The sequence below is a fragment of the Ambystoma mexicanum genome, chromosome 6q (genome assembly GCF_040938575.1).
Source record: "Ambystoma mexicanum isolate Mex_15411 chromosome 6q, UKY_AmexF1_1, whole genome shotgun sequence".
In the NCBI taxonomy this organism is placed as follows: Eukaryota; Metazoa; Chordata; class Amphibia; order Caudata; family Ambystomatidae; genus Ambystoma; species Ambystoma mexicanum.
The window spans coordinates 1,665,486,120-1,665,511,270 of NC_090937.1; the positions used below are offsets into that span (position 1 = coordinate 1,665,486,120).

Genomic DNA, 25,151 nt, shown 5'->3' on the forward strand with positions numbered 1-25,151 from the left:
CAGCCGGTGGGTCCTTACCCGCCAAGCGGTAACACTCCGAGATGGCCAAAATAATCCAGCGGGACAAAGTCTGTTTCGTCACAGCTTGCCCCAAACGCTTACCAGCGTAACCAATAAAGAGTTGATCGTCCACTCTGACCCGGGACATGCGTGAAACATAAAAGCTTAAAGCTCTCCTAGGATCAAGCCTATGGAGCCTCTCCTCTTCCTTACCAGGATGCGGAGGAGGATAGAATGCCGGAAGAACAATCTTCTGGGCCAAATGAAATTCCGTCACTACCTTCGGAAGAAAAGAAGGACGAACACGAAGGACAACCCTGTCCTTGTGGAAAACAGTGAAGGGTGGCTTAACTGAAAGTGCCTGTAACTCACTCACTCTGCGAGCGGAAGTAACCGCAACTAAAAACACAGTTTTCAGAGTTAACAGCCTCAAAGGGCAAGAATGTAAAGGCTCAAACGGAGCACCCACAAGAAACCTAAGAACAAGGTTTAAATCCCAACCAGGCACCAGGAAAGGTGACGGAGGGAACACATTAGTGAGCCCTTTCAGAAACTGTGAAATTAAAAGGGATTTTAAAGTAAGAACACTCATCAGACGAGCGCTTAAAGATGGACAGCGCCGCCAGGTAACCTTTAATGGTACCCACTTGCAAGCCCCTGTGGGCCAAAGAAAGCAAAAAGGACAGAACCATGGGGATGTCACATGCAAAAGGATCCACATTCCGAACTCTGCACCAGTCGCAGAACTTACGCCAACGGCAACGGTACAGAGACTTAGTTGCTGGCCTTCGGGCCGAAAGCAACACCTCCATCACGTCTTCAGGGAGGACCCAATCCCTATACCTCAACCTTTCAGAAGCCAAGCGTGAAGGTTGAGGGATCTGACCTCTGGATGGAGAACCAGACCCCCCCTCCCGTGAGAGCAGATCGTCTCGGTAGGGAAGACGACGTGGAGGGCAGATGGACAAGTCGAGAAGGTCCGGGTACCACGTCCTCCGAGCCCACGCCGGAGCAATGAGGAACATCCGGGAACCGAACTTCCGTAACCTCCGCAGCACTTGCGGGATGACGGGGACTGGAGGAAATGCGTACAGCAGCGGGAACGACCAATCCACCACGAACGCGTCTCCTAAGGCTCCTTTTGGAGGAAATTCCCGCGAGCAGAACCTCTCGCACTTCCGGTTGACACTGGAGGCGAAGAGATCCACTTGAGGGGTCCCCCAAAGGGCGAAGATCTCCAGGAGAATCTCCTGAGCAAACTCCCACTCGTGAGAGATCGCGCTCTGCCTGCTCAGAGCGTCCGCCGTCACGTTTGACTCCGGCCAGATGAACTGCCGAGACCGAAACTTCCTGCTGGATGGCCCAGAACTCGAGCTGCATCGCCTCCCTGCACAGAGGAAGTGACCCTGCCCCCCCTTTTTTGTTGAGGTAGTGCATGGCCACCGTGTTGTCCGTCAGGATCAGGACATACCTCCCTCGCACAGTCGGCAGAAAAGCCTTCAGGGCTAGCCTGACGGCCCTCAGCTCCAACAGATTGATATGGAGTCTGGACTCCGACGGAGACCAACGACCGCTGACTGTCAGCCCGCTGGCATGAGCTCCCCATCCCGTGAGGGATGCATCCGTCACGATCGTCACCTCCGGCCAGGGAAGCCAAAACGGAGCCCCCTTCATCAAGTTGCCTTCGACGTCCCACCACAGAAGGTCCTGGGCGACCGAGGGCGGCACCTGAATAGGGTCCAACATCCTGCCGGAGGACTGCGACCATTGCATCTTGAGTGCCCACTGCAAAGATCTCATGCGCAGGCGAGCCTCTGGCACCAGAAGAATGCAGGATGCCATGAGGCCGAGCAACCTCAAGAACTCGAACGCAGGGAGTGTCTGGGCATGCTGAAACTTGTGCACCATCTGCTGAATGTGAAGAGCCCTCACCTGGGGAGGAAAACACTGCCCCAGGGAAGTGTCGAGCACTGCTCCGATGTACTGGAGCCTCTGCGTTGGCGTCAAATGGGACTTCTTTAAATTGAGGGAGAAGCCCAGCCTGTGAAGGGAGTGGCAGGTGACGGCCAAATGATCCAGGACTTGCTCGGGAGAGCTCCCCCTGATCAACCAATCGTCCAGGTAGGGGTAGACGTGAATCCCCCCTTGCCTGAGATGCGCTGCCACCACCACCATGAGCTTGGTGAAGACCCTCGGGGCGGAGGTCAATCCGAACGGCAGGACCCGAAACTGAAAGTGCGAGTCGCCAACCGCGAACCTCAGGTACTTCTTGTGCTTGGGATGGATCGGCACATGGAAGTAAGCATCCTTGAGGTCGAGTGACACCAACCAGTCCTGAAGCTGAAGGGCCTGGAGGACTTGAGAGAGAGTAACCATCTTGAACTTGTCCTTCCTGAGGAGTTTGTTCAAACCGCGCAAGTCCATGATGGGTCTCAATCCCCCGTCTTTCTTGGAAATCAAAAAATAAGGGGAATACCATCCCTTGTTCCTCTCCGCTACAGGTACCAGTTCTATAGCGCCTTTCACCAGCAGGGCTTGAATTTCCTGCACAAGGAGCGGATCCGGACACTTCAAAGAGAGGTTCCCCGGTGGATTGTCGCGAGGCCTGTGCCGAAAGGGAAGACAGTAGCCGTGGGCTATGATCTCCAGAACCCACACATCTGAAGTAATGGCATGCCACTCTACAAGATGCTGCGCCAGCCTTCCCCCAACCGGCGAACCATGGGACATGGCCTCATGACTGAGTAGGAGCGGCTGCGGCGTTACCTGAGGGCAAAGAGGCAACTGCCCGAGCGGCCTTGGCACCACGGGTACCCTGTCGTCCACCTCTGGTACCCCTGCGCTGGCCTCTGACTGCCAGCCCCTCTCGCTTTACTGAAGGACGAGTAATAGCGAAAGGAACCACCCCTCCATTGCTGTCCCCAGGACGAAAAGGCGGAGGTTGGCGAACTGCAGCGCCCAACGACTTCGCTGCAGCTTTTGAGGTCTGCAACCTCTCAAGGCTCTCGTCAGCCTTGCTGCCAAAAAGGTGTTCACCGTCAAAGGGCATGTTGAGGAGCCGGGATTGCACATCAGGAGCAAACCCCGACTTCCGCAACCACGCAAACCTGCGTATCACGGTGCTCGCCGCCATGGACCTACTGACGCAATCAGCCAAGTCCAGACCCGACTGAACGGACTCACACATGGCATCCTTACCATCCTGGACCATAGCAAGGAAACCATCCCGTTCAACCCCTTCGGGAATATGTACAGCCGCCAACGCAACACAGTTCCACAGAGTGTGCGCGAAACGTGACAAGGCACAAATGGAGTTGGCCGCCTGAAGCGCCATACCACCAGAAGAAAACACTTTCTTTGCCCAGCCATCAAAACGCTTGTCGTCCCTATCAGGAGGGATGGTAGGGTACGACGCCTGCTTTGCCGGGGCCGTGGCCGCCTGCACCACCAAACTTTCAGGAATGGGGTGCCTGGTCAAGTAGCAGGGGTCGCTACTGGCTGGACGGTATTTACGCGACAAGGACTTGCCCACCGCCGGGAGACTCTCCGGAGCAGTCCAAGCCGCCGCCACCCTTCTCTGTAAAGCCATATGGAACGGCAGTACCGGGTCAGTTGGGGGACCAACATCAAGGATGTCCGTCAGGTCATCCTGCACAAACTCCCCTGGGGGAGCAGACCATCCCAGATACTCAGAAACCCTAGCCATAAGGCGCCGGTAAGAGGAATCGGCATGGGAGCCAGGCTCAGGCCGACAAAATTCCACCTCCGGAGAGGTGTCCAGTCCACTGGCATCATGCAGAGACTGCCTCAAATCGTCAAACCGACTATGGCCCGAGACAATGTCATCTGGCACCCGACGAGGAACCAGGCCATCAGAATCCTCATCCGCCTCTGAAATATATTCCAGGTGGCGAAAAGAAGGCACCCGAGAGTGCTTGCTCTTAGCCAGAGCCTTCCTAGGGGGTACACCCGAGACACGGGGCACCTCCGACACAAAAGGCGTCGAGCGAATCGGCGCCGCCGTCGAGAAAACCGGCAACGGCGCCGAGAGGATCGGCGTCGAGGAAATCGGCGTCGACGTCAGATGCAGCGCCTCCAGTATCGGAGGCGTCGACACAGCCCTCGAAGCCGGAGCCCCGAGCGTGTCCCTCGACGACCTGAACGTCGACGGCTTCGACGACTTCCTCGGAGCCGGAGCCTCGAGAAAGCCTGTCGACGCCCTCGACGCCACAGGCGTCGATGTCTTCCTCGAAGACATCACAGGTGCACACGGTCTCGATCGCGTCGAGGACCGGGACCTGGAACGGGTACGGCGAGAACGAGCCTCCTTGTCCGAACGGGACCTCTCCCGTGACTCGCGCCGACCACTCTTGCGAGCGGTGGCTCTCGACCTCACACGGCCGACCCCACTCGGGGGCGCGGACGGTTGAGTACCCTGCGACTCAAGAATCGCCAACATCTTCTTCCCGAAGGAAGCCCATTCCTCCGGCGTCGCACGGCTAGAGGGGTAACCGACGGGCCGGGCAGAGTCCTCCGAAGAGGACCTGGAAGGCGACCGGTGTCGGCGCTTCCGAGAATGCCTCGAAGAGGCGGAGGAGTGGCGAGACCGACTCCTAGAAGAAGACCGACGAGACTTCCGACGATGACGCGGAGAGTCACCCCTCGAATCATCCGTCGAAACCCCCGCCGACTTCGACTTCCGGGACTTGGACACCCGACCTACCGACAATGTCTTCCTACGCTCGCGCAAGGCCTTGGACGTGAGCGACAGGCAGTCGATACAGTCATCCGTGTCGTGGGCCTCCCCGAGGCACCAGAGGCAGGCGTCGTGCGAGTCAGTCACCGACATCTTGGACCCGCACTCCCCGCACTTCTTAAAGCCCGGACGCGGGGTTGACGACGCAGTGGAAGACATCGTCGAAGAAATACACAAACGAACAGGTTCGAAGAACCAGAAAGAACAGAACTCCAAAGAGTCGAGGCTTAGAACCGAGAAACACGAAGCAACACGTTCGCGGAAAAAACGGAACTGAGGCTACAGGCGTCGTTCGTCCTACTTATCACATCGGATGACGTCGGAGGAGGTCCTCGACGTCGGCGCATCGACGTCATCGACGCAGGACGCAGACGCCGGAAAAGTTTCCGAAGCAGCACAGCTGTGGTGATTACCTGTCATAGATATGGAATACGTCGGAGGACCCAATCCCCTCGAAACCTACACACTGAACCTAGTCACACTGACAATGGAGAGAGCAACGGGAGAGCGAAAGGAGACAACAGCGATAGAGAGAAGGTAGAGAGGGGTAGAGAAGAGAGATGAGTACAGAGAAGAAGGGGAGAAAAGAGAAAGGGGAGAGAAGAGAGAAAGTGGAGAGAGAAGAGAGAAAGAAGAGAAAGAACAATGGAAGGCAGAGGAGAAGAGAGAAGGGAGAGAAAAGGAATGCTAGCTAATGAAAGTGGATTCTGGTCCATACATTCCACTAACAGCAGAAGACCACGCACTCCCTAACAGACAGGCACACACAAGGAGGGCGAGTGGAGACACTGCCCACACACCAATGAATATAAACAAGAGCTGTTATGTATTGACGTTGTCTTGTATGGTCAATGTCCAGGAGTGCATGCCTATAGAATGTTGATACATGAATGAGCAGTAACAAGAGCCGATAGAGAACAGCCATATGAAAGAATGCAGCCCACATACTCCTTTCAATCCATATGCATCCTCCAACCGAGGACGAATAAAGCCCGTCCACACACTACAACGCAGAGACTGGTGGTCATACACAGTCATACACGCACTGACCTTACACAACCACAACAGGAGGCGGGAGGCTTGAACTGATGCATAGTTATGAACGGAGAGACACTACTGTCCGGAAACACCCACCACAGACAATAGACTGGATCATATACAAGGCAACGGGGGGGGGGTGATTAGTCTGTAGACCGACTAGACCCCTCTGGGTTGGAGGAAGACATGATGTAACACTGGGAGGCCACGATGAAGTGTATAAGGACATGATGGGGCAATGGAAGGCTGCAATGGAGTGGATAAGGATATGATGGAGCAATGGAAGGCCGCGATGGAGTGGATAAGGATAGGATGGAGCAACGGGAGGCCAGGATGGAGCGGAGAAGGACATGATGTGCAGTGGGAGGCTACAATGGAGTGGAAGAGGACATGATGGGCAACGGGAGGCCAGGATGGAGTGGAGGACGACATGATTGAGAATGGGAAAAGGTTATGGAGTAGGGCAGAGACAGGATACAAGCAGAGGGTGGACATACGTACCTCCTTCTTCCCCTTATTCTTGCAAGACGAGTGATGCTCGTTCTTCACTTTCCATGGGATCTGCAAACAGCGAATACAATGATTAGGCATGTTGCCAAGTTCTGTACATAGAGAAGAGTGTTCTGCTGCACAGGCCCAGCCACAGGTTACTGATGGGCACCAGGGGATAAAAAGCAGCAGCAAAGGGCCTCAATTAAATGGTCATTCCCAAAGGGACTGAACCTTAAATCATTCCATGTACCCGGGCAGAACAGAAGCGTCAGCATAAGCTCCCTGTGCAATCAAACCAATGCCGTTTAACCCACATGGCCTCCCCAAGACTCCTTAATGCCCTCACTATAGAACCCCTAGTGGTTCACATTGCCCTCCCGACGAGGAGTTAATCCCAATATGAGTTACTACCTATTCCATCTGTCACCCTCCAACAACCATCAAGAAATCCAACACACCACCTGATAACGTTGATGTTAGTCCTGATTCAACTCTATAGCACCTCATCTCCAAATCAGTCATATTACCTGCCACAAGATCTTCACTACCCCCTTGGAGGATCTTCAGTAGGTCTCCAGTAATTGCCCAGGTTCTAGCGCTCTTCTCGATGATACCTGGTAAGTGCAGGCTAACCTCACAAGGGACCCATGTAAGCTAGGACCAACACCTCCATGACCCGCAATTAGTCTGGAAACATTGTCGTACAAGCCTCCGCCAACCATTAATGGCAATATTCTTCCCAGAAGCCTGGATTAGTTCTTCCTTTCGATTGATCCACAACCTTCAAGATACTCCATCAGCTTAAATTAGTGTCCCCAGTAACACAGTAATTCTCCCATGTGTGGTGGGGACAGGGAACTGCCCTCTACCCCGAAAGGTGGGAGTTTAAATGCTCTTGCAAACCCCTACTAGCTCAGGTGCCCCACCACTTTGTGCAGAGTCTATTGCTTGTCAGGAGTTTCCTGCACCACCTGTTGCCCTTCTGCAGGACACTGCTTCATTCTCACATGCCCTTCTGCAGGACACTGCTTCAGTCTCGCATGCCCTTCTGCAGGACACTGCTTCAGTCTCACATGCCCTTCTGCAGGACACTGCTTCAGTCTCACATGCCCTTCTGCAGGACACTGCTTCAGTCTCACATGCCCCTCTATAGAGAATCTTGACCGTTCTACTTATCCCTCAGACCCTACTTCTACTCAGCTACCCCCGGACCAGTAACAATTCCATTCTCTAGGATCTCTTTCTAGTGCAAATACTGCATCCAAGACCCGGGCCCATGCCATACTCACCACCTTGTTTTCATTGGCAACAGAACCCAGAGAAAGCGATAAAATGGCATCCTTGGCACCAACATAGAGAGTTCTTGAGGCAGGGTCGACCAAGAAGACACTGTAGTTTGCGACACCCTCTGCATAGAACCTTTGGACTCGCTGCTCCACCTCTGCAAGAATATAGAAATGACACTGAGTAGATGTCCTTTGGGAACCAAAGAAGTGGTGTAGCAATCTCTCATCCAGGATACAGTGGAGGGGCGACGGAGGCATCACCACTAAATAACCCCTGAAGATAACAGACAACCCTACACAGAATGTAAGAGGGAGACACCCCTCCCCCAGCTCATCTCAATAGGCGTCACTAGCAGAGACAAGTATCACAGGTGCCTGAAGAGGTACAATGGAGCGCCACCACTAGCCAACCCTCTGCTTACACCCCTCTAATTCTAAACATAACACAATCATACCTAGATTGCACAACAAACCGCACACACTTCACTACACCATAACATCACACACAGCCTCGCACAACAGCACATGACAACTACCAACCAAAAAGAAAAATACATTAAATCACACCCATGCTTCAGCGAACAGTATAAACCGGAATGAAGCTGCCAACAGCACATCACAGCTCTCTTGCTCTTTTTCCCCACCCATTTGCTTTCCAGATCCACCAGGGGACCACAGTGCGCGGGTTCAATATCCTTTAACAAACAAAGAATCTTTTATTAGGCACTTAATCCTGGAGACCAGGGATTCGAACATGTGTTCATCTGCACTGCCCATACTCTCCCTAGGAGCAGGAGAACCTATGGCTTCCAGAACAATTCCACTACCTCAGGGCACCTTCCAACATTAGAGCAATTATCCTTTGGACCATTGTCCCAATGAAAGAGAAGCAGAACACCAACAAACTGCAAAATAAGGAATTCTGCGTCATCGGATCCACACACCACCCTCACCACTAACCCTACCACACACCGTCACATTTCCAATGATTTCCAATGACCTCACCACTCAACCACTAAATAAAACAAACACAACCCTACCACAGCACAAACTGCACACCCCCTCGGTAATTTCAGTCAACCTTCTTACACACAAACTGATCCCATGTAGACTTGCACACTACACAAACACCGAACTCATACCATCTTGAAGAAAACCCAGCACAGTGACCAGTTTTTTAAAACTGAAGCTACCAACGCAGCAAAAAAGCTCCCTTGCGCAACCTCTCCCTGTATTGAACCCTCCCTAAGCCTCCGTTTGCAGATGCGCCTGAGAATGGCACTGGTGCGCAGTATACATCTCAGTGACATTACTTTCCACCTCATCACAGAACACTTCCTGACTTTCAGGCCACTCCAAGTCACAATTCAAGGATGTAATTTACCCCACTATACACCCCAGGGTGCCTCACCACGACACTGGCTTCACATGTTATGGAGAGTCTTCAAGGGAAGGCAAGGCCTGCAGGTATGTTTCAGCCTTCACATGCTAGAAGTGAGGGGTGGTGCTCCGTCAGGAGGAGGCCCCTCTGACAGCTGAGCCCTTCTTCTAAGCACCCGGTACCTTCCCCAGATGGCTCAGTCTCCCTCCCTCCACACAGCGGAAGGCGGAGTGATGGTGCTAGGATAATAATAATAATTTGGCATTTATATAGCGCTACGAACCCTCAGGTTAGCAGGCTCTGCACGGATGTCAAAGCGAGCGCTCTACTCACTGTGCCACTTGACCGGCTGTCTGCTTAAGGATGAGTCTGTCTCTTAAGCATAGGCCCTAGTGCGCACAGAGGACCACTCTCCACGGGTAAGGCGGAAGCAGCAGAATGAAGAGAAGGTAACGGTCATGAAGGCTCACTCCCCATGGGCTGGGCGGCCTCCCCATGGCCTGGGCCCACTCCCCCATGGTCTAGGGTCACTCCCCATGGCCTGGGCTCACTCCCCATGAGCTGGGTGGCCTCTGCGCAGCGGAGCGCAGCGCTTGGCAGGGGAAGCACAGTGTAGTCTCATCTAGAGGTCACGTTAACAAGTGATGCGTTCTATGGGCGAGGGTCCTTCGTCAGTCTATGGAGGGCTGGCACAGCGGCGAAGGCGGGAAGTAGATGCGCACGAGGCGCATGCGCGTGCCCCCTTATGGGACGCGCATGCGCATGTTGAATAAAGGAGCCGGGCCGGCACCCGAACTGGCAACACGCGTCCCGTGCGTGCAAGGGCCCGGGGGCCGATTACCTTCCTGAGCCACACGAGCTCCACGCCTGCGGGTGAAGGGGGAAGAGATGGCCCTGGTCTGAGCTGGGAAGCAACGCTGCACTCCTGCTTCTGGAACGGGCGAGGCATGCGGTGTGGCACTGCTGCCTATGCTGTCCCCCTTCTGCTTGCCATGGGGTTGCAGGTCAGCGTGGAGCACAGCTGCCCATGCTGCTCCTGCCGGTGCTCCACACTCGTGAGGCTACACTGTGTGTGCAGGGTGTCTGCTCGTGCTGCCTGGAGCATGCCACTGCCCCTACTCCATCATGCGTGGCTTTCTGGCAGCCTGTGCATTGCCAGTGGGCTTCCAGGTGCCCAGAGGGGATGCAAAGTGTAAGGAGACATGCAAATACCTCCGATCCAGGCACTGAGAACCTATCCTGTATCTCTAGGCGTCCAGAGGCAGTGACTCCCTCAACCCCCATGCATGGACCACTTCTTGCCCCCCTGCCCCCGCATCCATCGCCTAAGACGCGATGCAACAAGTCAGTGATGCCAAGCGGCCCCCCACAGAGAGGACTGCTTCCGCCTCCTGTGCAGCGAGGCACATATTCCCAGCCCCCACCCATGTGAGTGTGAGTTGGAGAAGAGGCCGGCCATGTCTTCCACTGCTGGTTCACTCCACTACCTTTCACCCAACCATCAACCGCCCTCAAAACGGTCAGGAGAGTCTGGGCCAAGCGAAACATACCAGGGACTGGGACAGCAACAGACCTCTTTCGGTACGAGGGGGTAACTTAAAAGCCATCACCGCCTTCAAAAACCACTCGGCACACTCCTTGGGCAGGCGCCTAGACGCCTTGAGATGTCAGATCCAGGAGCTGCAGACCAGAGCGCAGGTAGCCTTAGCGGCAGCACGCATCTTCCAGACAAAGAAGTCCATGTGCTTAGATTCGTCATCCAGGCACAGGGTTCGAACTGCATTTGGCGTTTCTGAAGGGGGTCTCTCCTACAGACAGGATGGGGACTTCTTGCAGACCTCCCCTTTACTTCTGTATTGTCCCACGACTAGGGGTGTCACGGTATTGGATTTAGGTTGGTATGATAACCTTCTTGCCAAATGACGGTATATCATGGTTATCGTGGTATAGTTGGTGGAGTTAACTAATCTTAACAAATGTTTTCTTAAAGGTCATAAATTGTCTACATTTTGAATCTTGTCTCTGTACATTTTTAGCTGATCCTCCAGGTATCTAAGGCGGCTGCAGATTGGTCTTTCATGGCACTCACTCGTTGATCACCTTGAATGAAAGAGTGACTAGTGGAAGTGTTAAAATGCACATTTTGAGCAATGAGCTTGCTGCTCAGTCACAGGTCATCACTTTGAAAATCAGCCTCAAACTGCATTATTTTGGAACCACATAGCACCTCACTGACCCCTCACTGCGATCAGTCAAAAATTTGTTTTGAGAACGCTTTATCCCATTAAAGGGACAAAAGTCACTCGCGTGAGGTCTGAAAGCCCATGTCATTGTGCTTATGTCAAAATGTCATAGCCAACACACTCACCGAAAGGTTGCATATTGCTCAAATCACTATAGCTTGTTTATCATCTGCCTGGTGTATTATAAAGGTCTGATGTTGGAGTCACCACTGACTATGTAATCCTAACAGGACAGCGTTCAGTGGGCGCTGTTGATTTCTTTTCAATACATGTTCATTTACCTTTTTAAAGATAGTAGCACAAAAACCTTTTGAAAATGAAAATACATATTGGCACAAATCTGGCCTAGACCACCACCTCACCACAGCCCCATCATTACCATTTTCCCCAGGTCTGAGCGCATTAGAACCCTTGTCATGTGAGTTGAGAAGGAGGAATGCTTTCATAGATGGTGTCCCAAATCAAGGATAGACCTGAGAAATATCTCACCCCCATTGCTCTGGATACTTCAAATTGAATGTAGAATCTGTTCTGCCTGCTTGAGTCCAGTGCCATATGCAGAAGGCAGGTGAAGGATCAAGCGAAGCAACTCTAGCACCAGTGTGCAAATCTACAGGGAGGGCAGTGGGGAGGGGGGTGCAGTTTATATACTAGCACAAAGAATTGATAGGCCCAGTGTTCATACAGTCTACAGAGCAAACGTTTTTTGTGGACATGCATCAGAAGGGCATCCAGTTCATGCCCCACTTTGAATTCTGGGTTGTGTAGTTCCCCATCTTTCAAATTGGTGCTAAAACTACAAATCAGCTGATCTTTAACCCGACTCTACTGATCACAGAGAAAGAGCGGTCACAGCATCAAAGCTGCATTTACTAATGTGGCCTCACTTTCCCTCTGCTCTTGTCTGCCAAACAAGGCCCCGTTGGCAGATGCAACATCCCACAGTGCAAGATCCAGACTGTGCAGCACTTGCTTACTGCAGCCTTTCCAAATCAGATTGAAAAGCTCACTTAATAACTGCAGGCCCTAAAACGGTATACAGGTATAAACAACACCACTACCCACGACCCATAGGAGCAGACAAAAGACAGGACCTTGTGCAAAGGTCCAGAAAACAGGTCAGGAAAGTCGATCCCTAGGGATTGTCCAGTGAACTGGCATCATGCGGGACCAAAGCAGATCCTTAATGGCGGCTATAAGTAAAACCTTCATTTACCTAGCTGAATGGCTAGATCTAACTCAACATGTGCTCTCCACCACTCACTGTCCAGTGCACTGGAATCATGCAGGACCAGAGCAGATCCTTAATGGCGGCTGCAAGGGAAGCCCTCCTTTACCTAGCTGAATGGCTAGATCTAACTCAACATGTGCTCTCTACCGCTCACCTCCAGGTGAAGGCACTAAACCCAATCCTCTACTTCACCTCCCACCTAAACTGTGCTGACCCCAATCCACCTCGACTGACCAAATCACATGGATTCTAATCCTATGGCTGCACGACAAGCATTCAAAAGCTTCCTGGTACACACCATGAAGGACTCCAACGCTCCATCTCTTTCCCCCTTCCCCCTCCCTCAGAGCTCTGAGCCCTTGTGGTCCCCTGCTGCCAAACCTCAATGGAGTTGGCTAACCATCTATGCGCCAATCAAGATAAGTCACGCCAGGACATCATCCTCTGTCCCTTGCTGCATCCAAAAGGTCCACAGTAACAACATCAATTAGGTGATTAGAGAAACAGTGGCGCAAGGCACACAAACCTAGCATTCAAGACCCTCACCCCTGTGGCCAAAGGTACCCATAGTACCAACACGACTGACGCAGCCATAACAGAAGCAAAACCATCTTTGAAGCGGTCAAGCAATGGTCTAATCCAGGGCTCAAAATGTGCATGTGCCACTAGTCACTGGCCAGTAGTGATTGGCTCTCGGTAAATAATAAATGGTGCGCCTGTTTATACATACAACTGAAGTGGCAAGCAAACCTTTATACCGCTGCTCTAACCCCGTGCTGAGCCAAGGGGTACTGAGTGAACTAGTAAAATGTGAGGTTATAAATAAAGCCAACACCGTCAGGATATACACTAAGCCCACTGCCAACTCTGGCAACATTCCACTTAACATCCCTCCAGTAGTCCCGCTAGGACTGCCTTGCTCAGGCTAGTCACCTCATCTCTTAGCAAAGGCACCTTTCCAGACAAACGGGGCTCATGCACCCCCCTCTTGATAAAATCCACCCTCGCCCCTGAAGATCCGGCAAGCTAGCGTCCTATCGCTAACCTCCCTCATCACAAAAATCATTGCGAAGGTAGTCGCCGACTAACTGGGCATGCTTTGGGATAATCAACCCAGCTTCTGTGGCAAATGCAGCACAGAGCCAGCCACCATCCAGGAGATCAATGGCGCCTTGCAAATGATCAATAAATAAAGGCGAGGTATACTAATGACTTCCCCCTCAATCTCTAGACCGCATTCCACATGGTCGACCACGACCAGCTGCTGTCCCTTTTTCCTCACAGAACGGCCTTTGCAGTCACCGTCATAAAATGGTTTGCCTCATACCCGCCTGGAACACGCCAGGCTGTGCAGATAGGTAGTCTGAGGTCAGCAGGCCGCCACACGACTTGGGTATCGCCCAGCTGTCCATGCTCCCGTTAGGAGGCATTTACGTGGCAACCATTGATGCAGGAAATTCTTTCCCTCCCCACTGAAAAGCGCCACACCAATGTTGCATCTAGCCGCATCTGGGATTCATATAGACCCATTAGGTCCCTCACTCCTGTACCACAGACAGGCCACGTAGCGGCTGGTGTATGGAAAGAATATATACATTTATTACAGACTAGAAACATTCAGCGGTTTACAATATCACAGATCACGCCACCTCACTCCATGGCCTACATGCTTTTCTTTCCCAGTTGGTTGAGGATAACAAAGATCACAAACGCTTTGGCCCCCACAACGTGTACAGTCAAAACACCTTGCCTGGAGTTAGCACCTTGAAACATGACACTCTGCATGATAAATGATATGCAAACCTTTTTCTATTTGCAAAAACAATTTCACACATGCAGCGCTCTGTATTTGCGCTATCTGCCCGCGCACCAGGCAATGCGAGCAGTGTTGGAGCACAACCGATTTTTAAAAGCAAAACACTTTTTAGATATATTTGGAATCCTCCTTCCTTCGCCAGAACACATTGCACAATCTCTAATCATCTATCGGGAGTCACTCTCAGTAGAGCGTGCTTTTCAAACCAGGGACTTTACTTAATGATGAGACACTTTCCTGCCCAAGCACAGAAACCCTGATATTCCGTTTAAATTCAGCACCCCTGTACTTTAAGGCAGTGTCTGAGAAATGATAACAGTTGCGAATTTAGTTTTTCATGCAAACCACCTTTTAGGGAATTCTGGGGATGGCAATCAATTATGAATACCCAATTATTTTACTGACTATTTTTTATTCACACTGGAAGTGGAGTTTTAATTTCAACAAAATAACCCCATGTTAATTGGCTATGTGGGAATTAAATTGTTTAGTATAAAGGATCTACTTTGTGTACCCATCTGATCAATAATGGAAAATGATTCAATCAAACAGATCCCCCAGACCTAGTTGGCTTGGACATATTTACTTACATAAATATCTCCGGGTTGGCACCCAGGAAAAAGGACATCAAGGTTCAGGTCCTCTTTCACGTACAGGACAGAGATCCCCAAAAATCCAACATCAGTCATGGATAGTCTCTAAGCTCAAGCACTCTATTTTTCCTCTTAGTCATATATTCCAGACTATTAGTCCTTTCCAGGCCTCCTCCAGCAATTTTGATCAGCAGTTCCAACTCCGATGAAATCAGGGAAATCTCTCGCTCACTCGCATTGTGCAACTCATAAGCCCATAATAGCACCCCCAATTATTAAAATTATGAGGTGCCAGCTTATTGGCTCTCATTTAGGATTGGACACAATTCTCCATTCCCTTAACCTAGGCCTGGCCCCTTTTCTTTTGATTGGTCCCTTCAGTTAACAAGCGCAAATTCAGGGAGGGATCAGTCTAACCTCTTTAATTTCCATACCTTTCAGTTTTTCACTTAAAAAACTACATGACAAATCTTTTTGTTTTATAGTTAAGCATCGCAATATATAATAATAAATAATAATAATTTAGCATTAATATAGTGCTACGAACCCTCAGGTATCTGAGCATTGCTCATTATTACCCACAGTGTGTGGTGTTCCTTTATCGAGCGTGAATGGATGAAAGGCTGAGTTTGGCCCTGCCGGGATTCGAACCTGCGTCAGCAAGCTGTGCACAGATGTCAAACGAGCGATCTACTCACTGTGCTATCAGATCGGCGATATGGGACACAATACTCACCGTAATCGTATTTCTGATGCTTGCATCTGCTTAGATTCACATGCTGTGTGTGCATAGGCTGACATCTAGTGGAAGCTGCGGCATATTACAGTTTTCGAAACTCAAAAAAGGGACATCGACAAGGCATGCCAGTAATACTATCCCTAGTGTGACGTCCTCTGTACGCATAATCCCTCACACGTCGAGGTCCCTCAGATAGTTATTTTTCTGACGTGGTGTAGCATGAGTACAGTTGTATCCAAGCAGATACGTATCAGACAAACTCATAAGCATCCATGTGCCTCCTCTCCAAGGGGAGGAAAGGTGGGTCGCATGTGAATCTAAGCAGATACAAGCATCAGAAATACGATTTCTGTGAGTAATGTATCCCTTCTGAGGCTTGTGGAATCTGCTTAAATCACATGCTGTGCATATATTAGTGAGCAGTGGAAGAAGGAGAAGGTGGGATGCGAGAAGGTTCATGAGCGAATATATGTCTTAGAACCGCTTGTCCCACTTGTGTATCTGTCTTGGAATGAGTGTCAATGCAGTAGTGCTATTGAGCTCCATGTAGCTGCTTTGCAAATACTGTCTAATGAGACAATTGCAATGAAAGCCAGAGTGGCTCCAGTACCTCTTGTGGAGGGGGCCCTTGGCGTAAAAGGCAGTGTTATCTGACAGGAAATAGCACAGTTGGATACATCTGACTATCCACCTAGAGATGGTATTCTTAGAGATGCGGTCACCTTCTCTGCCTGGCGCTATGGAGACAAAGAGTTGATCTGTTTTTCTTAGTGGTGTGGTCTGGTCTTGTCTGCGTAGTAGAGGACCGCTCTCCTCACATCTAGTGTATGGAGTTTTACCTCAGCAGAGGCTTTTGGGCTCCTGGAAGAAAGCCAGTAGCTCAATAGACTGGTTTTCACGAAATTTGGAGGTGAATTTAGGTGAGAACCTAAGGTGAGTACCTAAAACCAGTTTGTCCTTGTGTATAGTAAAGAAAGGATCCTGCACTGACAATGCTTGGATTTCACTAACCCTTCTTATGGAAGCGATAGCTACTGAGAAGGCAGTTTTATAAGTCAGGTGTTTGAGACTAGACTTGTGCATAGGCTCGAAAGAGAGTACCACATTGAGGTCCCAACCTGGCGGCGGGTTAGAAATTGGAGGGTGGAGTCTTTTTACCCCTTCCATAAATGCCTTTATGACCGGTACTTTCTACCATGAGACCTTATCATGAGAAGTTGTGTAGGCTGATAAAGCCACCAGGTGGACCTTTAGGGAGTTGAATAATAACCCTGCATCTAGCAAATGGAGCATATAAGTTAGAATGTGTGATGGAGTACATTCTATGGGGTTGATCTGTTTAGCCTGGCACCAAATTACAAATCTTCTCCATTTGTCAAAGTAACAGTGTCTAGTGTTTGGTTTTCTTACTTCTTTCAAGATGTCCATGCATCTCTGTGGCAGGTTGAGATGTCCGCACTCTAGGACTTCAGGAGCCATGCTGCCAAGTTTATCGAGTGTGGTTGTGGGCGCACGGTTAGTCCCTCGTGCTGGGTGCGTAGGTTGTACTGGCACAGGAGCTTAATGGGAATGCACATCGCCAGTTTGCACAGATGTGGATACCATGGTTGGCTTGCCCACATAGGAGCAACTACGATAAGCGTCATCTGTTCGTTGTGTAACTTGTTCACCACTTTCCTCATGAGAGGAGTTGGGGGAAAGCGTAAGCAAATTTCCCTTACCTGTTCATCCATAGAGCGTTCCCCTTGGAGCCTGGCTGGGGGAACCTGGACATGAAGTCTGGGCATTGACGATTTTCGCGTGGAGAATAAGCCTATAGTTGGGAATCCCCATTGAGAGAAGAGGCGTTCTACGACTTCTTCGTGTAGACGCCACTCGTTTTCCTCTGGTAGGGGATCTCTGCTCAATGAGTCTGCTAGAGCGTAGAGTTCCCCTGGAACATGGTGATGACAAGAACATCTTCCGTTTGAGTGCCCATTTCCAGATTATTTGTGCAAGTCTGGATAGATTGAGAACGTGTACACCCCGTTTGTTGATATAAAACATTGCTGTTGTGCTGTCTGTTAGGATCTGCAACGACAGGTTTGTTAAATGGGGTTCGAAGGGCTTTGAATACTGCCAGAAGCTCCAGCACATTGATGTGGTTCTGAGCTGCAGTGTGAGACTACAGACCCCGAGCTGTGTGGTGACGGTAGTGAGCCCCCCACTCTGCCAGTGAGGCGTCCGTTGTGACCACTGCCTATACCTCTGGTTCGTAGAAAGGTTTCCCTCTCGTTAGGTTTTCTTTCGTCCACCAGCGAAGATTTTTTATAAGTGTTGGGGAAACGACCACTAGATCGTGCCACTGACCGCTTGCCTGAGACCACTGTTTCGCCAACCACTCCTGTATGGGAAACAGGCACGCGTGAGAAACCAAGTATATGCAAGATGCCATCATGCCAATTAAACGCATTGCTTTGCGCACCCTTATCTGGCGGCCGGCCTGATAATGTGGTATTTGCAGTAACACATTTTTTACTCTTTCCTCTGAAGGAAAAGACCAATCCTTCCTCTGTGTTTAAGACAGCTCCTAGGAACTGTTTTGAAGTGCTTGGCATAGGCTTGATTTTTTTCTCATTGATGGAGAAGCCCAATTGAAAGAGGAGGTCGATTGTTGTCTGGATGTTTTTTCTGCAAATCAGTGGCGATTCCCCTGTTATGAGCCAGGTAAGGGTACACTGGGATTGTTCCCCTGCGCAGGTGCGCTGCCACTACCGCCAGTACCTTTGTGAATACCCTTGGGACCGAGGCTATTCCAAAGGGCAGCACTTTGAATTGGTAGTGCTTGTTTGCTATCTTGAAAAACGCAAGAATCTCCGTGCGCTGGGAACATTGAAATGTGAAAATAGACATCTTTCATATCCAGCGTTGCCATGTAATCCTCCTTTTTTAGTAGCGGGATTACCTCTTGTAGCGTAGTCATGCAGAACCTTTGTGGCTGGACATATTAGGGCATAAATCTAATACAGGGCGCATTGTTAGATCTTTCTTTGGCACAAGGAAGTAAGTTGAATAAATACCCCCGTTTGCCATTGCTAAAGGTTCCCTCTACCGCCATGGCCTCGGGTTGCCTGGCGTAGTGGGGCCAGCATTTCGTAGAGCGATCCTTTAACGTCTTTGGCTTGAAGAGCTGGGCGAACAAAGTGTAGGAAGGGGAGAATATGCATTCTAAAATTGCCTCCTGCCTCTCTCCCTACTGTTTGGGCCGAGGACCGGGCCGGCCTTCCAAGGCTGAAAGGTCCGTCGTGGTGGTCTCTGACGGGCAGTTTTCTTTCTTCGCCAGCATGGTGTTTCGGCGGTCGATGAAAGGATAGAAAGAAAAACTACTGTAATTGTGAAAAGTTAGTGGCTTATCGCCGAAAGGAACTCCGCTATACGCGTCCGTCTAGCTATATATTTGGTTTGTTCTCATCATGCCAGACTTCTTGAAATATGGTCTGTCGCGGCATTATGTTGCAGGTTTGAGTGGTTTCTGTGAATTATTTAACAGTTATCAACCCAAAATGTCCTATACAGATATCCAATTTAATAAGCCATCTACCTAAATCTCTGCTTTGTGACATTTTATGGGAAGCTGGAAGTACATTTGAGGTTATAGCTCCTGTTCCCATAGTCGAATTTCTATTCGAGTTGAAACAGGTAGGCCTTTTAAAAAAAAGAAAAACTTTAACAGTTTTATTTGTCCCATTATGGTGCGATTTATTGTCCCGGAGAAAAAGAACAAAGTATCATCGTCCATCTCAACTTACGGAGCTCTCCAAGCATTCCATTTTCCATTCGGTTTCATTCCTTGTTGAACAGGAGATCTGGACTCTGTGGCTCATCCTTGAGAGCAGGCCTCAACCCAATATACATTCCTTCCTGGTCTCTGCTGTGGCTCCAAAAGATGCTGTAAGATGGACAGAAGACAGGGGCAAGCCACCGAGTGTTCTGAACAGAAACTGAAACCATCTCTCCTGAACAGAATCTCCTGAACAGAAACTGAAACCATCTCTCCTGAACAGAAACTGATAGCATCTCACGTGAACAGAAACCGAAACCATCTCTCCTGAACAGAAACTGAAACCATCTCTCCTGAACGGAAACGGATGCCATTCGCCTGAATAGACACCGATGCCATTACATATCACAATGACTTTTTACACAGGAGGCCTTTTTGTACTTCTAATCATATGCAGATTTCTCCTACGCTATGCCATCAATGTTCATCTTTAATGTTAACTTACACAGGCACTGGTAAACAGTTCCCGACACTCACAGATGCACTTGTCTTCATTTTTCCATGCTGCTCTTTTGCTTAAATGTGCAATTTTTTAATACTGTAGTGAAAAACAGACCTCCGATCTTAGTACTTTGTTATTCACCCATCCGGCGAACTTAATTGTATTCTTTTATTTTTTTTAACGTGTTTATTTTAAGAAGGCAGGTTGTCACAATACAGAACTTAATCATTCGCGACATGATGCACAGTACACTACACTACGATATCACTCTCCCTCCCTCCCCCAGTCTCAGGTTCCTTCCCCCCCCGCTCCCGCTGGGGCTCCCCAGCTTGCATTGTTCTCCTGGCCAATTGGGGCTTACATGTCAAAGCTGGGAACCTTTGGTCATAATCGAGGACCGGGCCCCAGATGTTATGAAATCGATGTAGAAGGTCTGCCCCGGCGGCCGTCACCCTCTCGGCTATCAGGATGTCCCAGATCTTCACCCACCAGAACGGCATGAGGGGGCCTTCCACCGTCTTCCAGGTGCGGGCTATCACGTGCCGGCCCGCCAATTGGCATTGGGATAATAGTTTGGCCCTGGGCCCTGACCTTGGGTAGATTCCAGAAATTGGGGCTCCCAGGAGAATGGATTCAGGCTCCAGGGGCAGTTGCACCTGAGTGATGTCCGCAATCGTTGTCAGGCAAAGTTTCCAGAAAGCCTGGGCCTGGGGGCAGGACCACCACATATGAAAGAAGGAGTCTACTTGGCCGCATTGTCTCCAGCAGTGAGGTTCGAGAGTGAGATGCATGTGATGGAGTTGTAAGGGCGGGAGATACCACCGGAGGAGAATCTTATAGGCGCATTCCCTATTTGTGATAAATGATGAAGAGGTGTGGGCTCGAGACCAAATGTCAACCCAGAGTTGGTCCTCAATAGGGTGGCCCAGGTCTGCTTCCCATTAGGCCATGTATCGGGGCTTGGAAATTAGAAAGTCTGGTTGGAGGCGTTTGTACAGAGTGAAGATTCTCCCTAGGGGTGGCAGCTCGGTAAGTGTCCGTTCAATGGCCGTTGGGGGGGCGGGTGGCTGCCTGGCGTGTCTGCGGATGAGTGCACCAGTGGCGTAGCTGGATGTACGTGAAACGGTCCCGCTCCTGAATCTTGAAGAGTTATTTGCATCGCTCGAAGGTGCAGGGTGGACCCCCCTCGAAGAGCTGTCCCAGGGTCTCCAGGCCTCCGGCGATCCAGTGCCCAAAGTTTCGAGTTGAGGCCGGGTGAAAAAGACGGGTTCATGAACACTGGGGCGAGGGGGCTAAGTCCCACTGGAATCTTCTTTAGTCTCAGGGCTTTGTCCCAGACCGAAATGCTATGTTTGGTGGACGCCAAGAGTTCCCGCCATCGCCGCCGCTCCGGAGGATGGATGTGTGGGAGAAAGCATAGAGGCAGGGGTAGCTGCGCCTGTTCGAGGTACACCTATCTAGGGCAATTAATAAGTATTTGCCATGATTGAATCCAGGCCAGCTGGGCCGCCACCTGGTACTTTTGTAGGTCTGGAACACCGAGACCGCCGAGCCTTGCGTTGCCAAACATCGTTGATGTAGGGATCCTGGCTTTTTCCCCCCTCCAAATAAACTAACATTTTCTTCTGTAGGTTTTGGAGGGCTGGGGCCGGAATCGGGACCGGGAGAGAGGAGCAGGCGTAAAGGAACCTCGGTAGCAAGTTCATTTTACACGCCGTGATACAGCCCATCTGTCAGGTCCAATCTTGAATCTTCCTGCAGAAGTGATGCTGGCCCACCAGCCCCCCCCCCCCAGCCCCCAGCCCCCCCCCAGCCCCCCCCCCAGCCCCCCCCCTGAATTGTCTTTGACTAAAAATAATGTATAATGCTTCAAGCTGAAAAGTCTGTGCACTCTTCTTTTTAAAACAACTCTGCTGAAAATCTGTAGACTAGTCTGCACTCAATACGAAAACTGTTGTACTGTATAAATCTGTACTCAAGTTTGATGCTCCTCTTCTAGTCAAACGAACCGCGCTTCTTACCGACGTAGAAAAATGTCCTACCGCGCTTTTATCCGATTCTTGCTTGTTTACAGTGAACCGCGCTTTCACTGTCGCTTTATTTTCTTGATCGATGAACCGCGCATCATCCGGCACTTACTTGTAGATAAACGAACCGCGCACAGCTTCCGAAAGAAAAGACGTGTAAGTGACCGCGCGTAATGAACGTAAGGTTCCTTACTGTAACCTTACCAATAACGGCAAAAGCGAGATTAAGATACGCTTGCGCACGGAACTAGTAATAGCTTAAATACCAGTACAGCCCGAACATAACTGTACTAGTAAAGAAAAATATATTCTTTTTTAAATAACCGCGCGAGGGTTAGTAGATACTTCGCGCAAGTAAAAACTTAAAGAACACAAATATATGCACGCAATAACATATCAGATAATAAACGAATTCAATTCTGATAATGAAAAATTCAGTCTTCAGTATTTCTTGAAAAACAATGTCTTTCTTCAAAAATAAGGCAAATAAGTCTTAAAAGAGTGAATCACTTAGCTTGCTTCATCTGTATCTTCACTGCTTTCTCTGCTCCTTGTAAAGTCTTGAATTCAATGACTTTTCTTCTGAAACTTTTGGAAATCTTTTTAAAACTCATCTAGTATCAGCTAACTATAAATATTTTTAAAATATACTCTAGAGCTAAGTAGACTGCGACCTGCCACAAAGACAGCTAAAATGAAAGGCTGTTGGAAACTCGGAGCATCATTCCAAATGACCTCATAACTATTTAAACCAATCAGTGCTGCAGAAAAAACTCTCCATCTTGCTTTGGGGATTCAAGTGATAACTGAATGTACATTAAGGAATATTTATACTAGTTCAATTGTCAATCCAAACATAACCCAAACATCACACCTCTAAGTAATCTACATTCAAAAGGTTTTCTGATGCTAATGATGAATTCTTAATTAAGTAATGTAAATGTGTAAGTCTATTTAATTTACCTTGGAATTGTAATGGTATGTCTTTTAAGGTTATGAACCCTTGAAACTCTAGAAATGTACCATGGAATCCTGACACCATCAGCGAGATCTCCTATGCAGCCCACCGCTTGAGGTCTGCCTCTAAGGCTGTAAATAATGGAGGGAAATTAGCCCGGTAAACCACACCTGGGTTAGCTGGGATATGGACCCCCAGGTAACTAATGTTGGTGGTCGTCCACTGTACTGGGCACAGCGAGATTAGGGCTTCTCGGTCTGTCGAGGAAAGGCCCACCGCCAGGGCCGCTGACTTCCGAAAATTGATGGCGAAGCCTGTAACCCTTCCATAGCTTGCTATCTCTGCCGGGGCTTGAGGGAGGGAAGAGCGAGGCTTCGTAATGGTTAGAAGGACATCATCCGCATAGAGGGCCAGGGTTTGATGGGCTGAGCCCGATTGGAAGCCATTGATTGCAGGATTCAGCCTGATCCGCTGGTCGACCGGCTCCATAATGAGTGTGAAAAGGAGCGGCGACAGCGGACATCCCTGTCTGGTTCCACAGTAAGGCGATAGGGGAGGAGAGGGTGCCATTGACTCTGAGAAGGGTTTTGGGCACTTTATAGTTAGCTAGGGTCATGGTGCAGAATTCCGGGCCGAAACCAAACTCTTCGAGGGGGAGCCTCATGAAGGTCCAATCTACTTTATCAAATGCCTTAATTGCGTCCAGGGCCAGCAGCACCAACTCCCGGGAGTCTCGGGGGGCCAGCTCAACCAGGTCTAAGGTCCTGCGGATGTTGTCGGCCTTGGAACGATGTTTGAGGAAGCCAGTTTGGTCGGCGTGGATTATCTCCAGTAAGACCTGGGAGAGGCGTGTTGCAAGAATTTTAGAATATATGTTAGCGTCGATATTAAGTAGAGCGATAGGTCTATACGACGCGGGATTCTTCGGATCACCTCCCAGTTTTGGCAGTAAGACAGTGATCGATTCCTGCATGGATGGGGTTATTGTGCCTGAGGGTCTGAATGAGTTAAACAGCTGCACCAGAGGCGCCAACAATTGAGGCTGAAAATCTTGTAGAACCTGGCCGTAAATCCATCCGGGCCGGGGGCCTGGGACTTGAGGGCTTTTATCGCCAAGTCCACTTCCTCGTCGGTGATCGGCGCCTCCAGAGAGTCATAGGCTGCCTTCTTTAGGCGGTGTAGCGCTGCTTGCCGGAGGTATTCCTTTTGTTCTCCCACAGCTCGCACAGGAGCGGTCATCACCTGGGTCAGGTGGGCCGTTGCAAGCCAAAGTTTGTCCTGATCGGCATATTGGATTTTGCCATGTTGATCCCGTAGACCCACAATCGTATTGTTTCTTCTTGTCCTGGCTAGTTTGGCCACCAATAGTCTATTTGCTTTGTTGTTCCTGGCATAGTAAAACTGCTTAGCCTTCGCCATTTGGTGAGCAGTATGTTCAGCATAGTGGGCCTCAATCATCTTCTGCGCTATCCGGATAGCCTGCTGTGTTTAAGGGGTCCAGCCCTTCTCCATATGGAGCTTTTCAGCTTTATCCAGTTCATCCTCGAGGCTCTGACGAGTTTGTCGTCGATGTCTGTGGTAGGCCACTCCTTGCGCTATCAATTCCCCCCTCACCACTGCCTTCATTGCGTCCCAGTTGTTGGCGGGGGAGGTGTCTTCACCAATTTCTTCAAGGAGAATCCCAGCGATCGTGGTTGCAACTGTGTCTGAGGCATTTCGTTCAGGATCAGATCCTATAATGTCCATCTACGCTGTTGGGGATTAAGTGGTTCCTGCACTCGGATCTCTAGGATCACCGGGGCGTGATCAAACAAGATTCTGGAGCCTATTGTCACATCATCGGTGAATGTAAAGATTTGCGGGGATACCAAGAGAAGGTCTATCCTGGAGAACGTTCTGTGGACATACAAGTAAAAAGAGAAGTTTGTTTCAGACGGATGGAGTATCCTCCACGAGTCCACCACCCCTAAAGTTCTGAACAATTGCAGGAGAGCCAAAGCTGTAGCGAAGTCCCCAGCAGAGGGCGGGTGCGACTTGTCCTTGATGAGGTCCGGGACCCCATTGAAATCACCCCCAATCACAATCTGGCCCTCCAGGAAGGGAGAGAGCGCTGAACTTAGCGACTCGTAGAAGAGCGCCTGGCCTGAATTGGGCGCATACACTGAAACTATGGAGTACAATTGTCCCCGCATCAGACATTTTACCACTATGTATCGCCCATCCGGGCAGCTCATGGAGTCTAGGATCGGAGGGTTCAGCCCCTTCCCAAACAGGATTGCTGTGCCGCTTCTCTTAGAATTACCAGATGCGAAGAGTTGCTTTGGGAAGT

General features: G+C 50.1%; 1 protein-coding gene across 1 annotated transcript in view; it reads right to left on the minus strand.

The window, feature by feature from the left end:
* SEMA4F (ssemaphorin 4F) overlaps positions 1 to 25,151 on the minus strand; it is a 321,938-nt gene that overhangs the window by 146,415 nt on the left and 150,372 nt on the right. The window contains exons 2-3 of the mRNA XM_069632516.1: positions 7,576 to 7,727; positions 6,296 to 6,355 (exon numbers count right to left, since the gene is read on the minus strand). Of these exons, the coding sequence (XP_069488617.1) occupies positions 6,296 to 6,355; positions 7,576 to 7,727 (212 nt within the window). The remainder of the gene's footprint in view (positions 1 to 6,295; positions 6,356 to 7,575; positions 7,728 to 25,151) is intronic.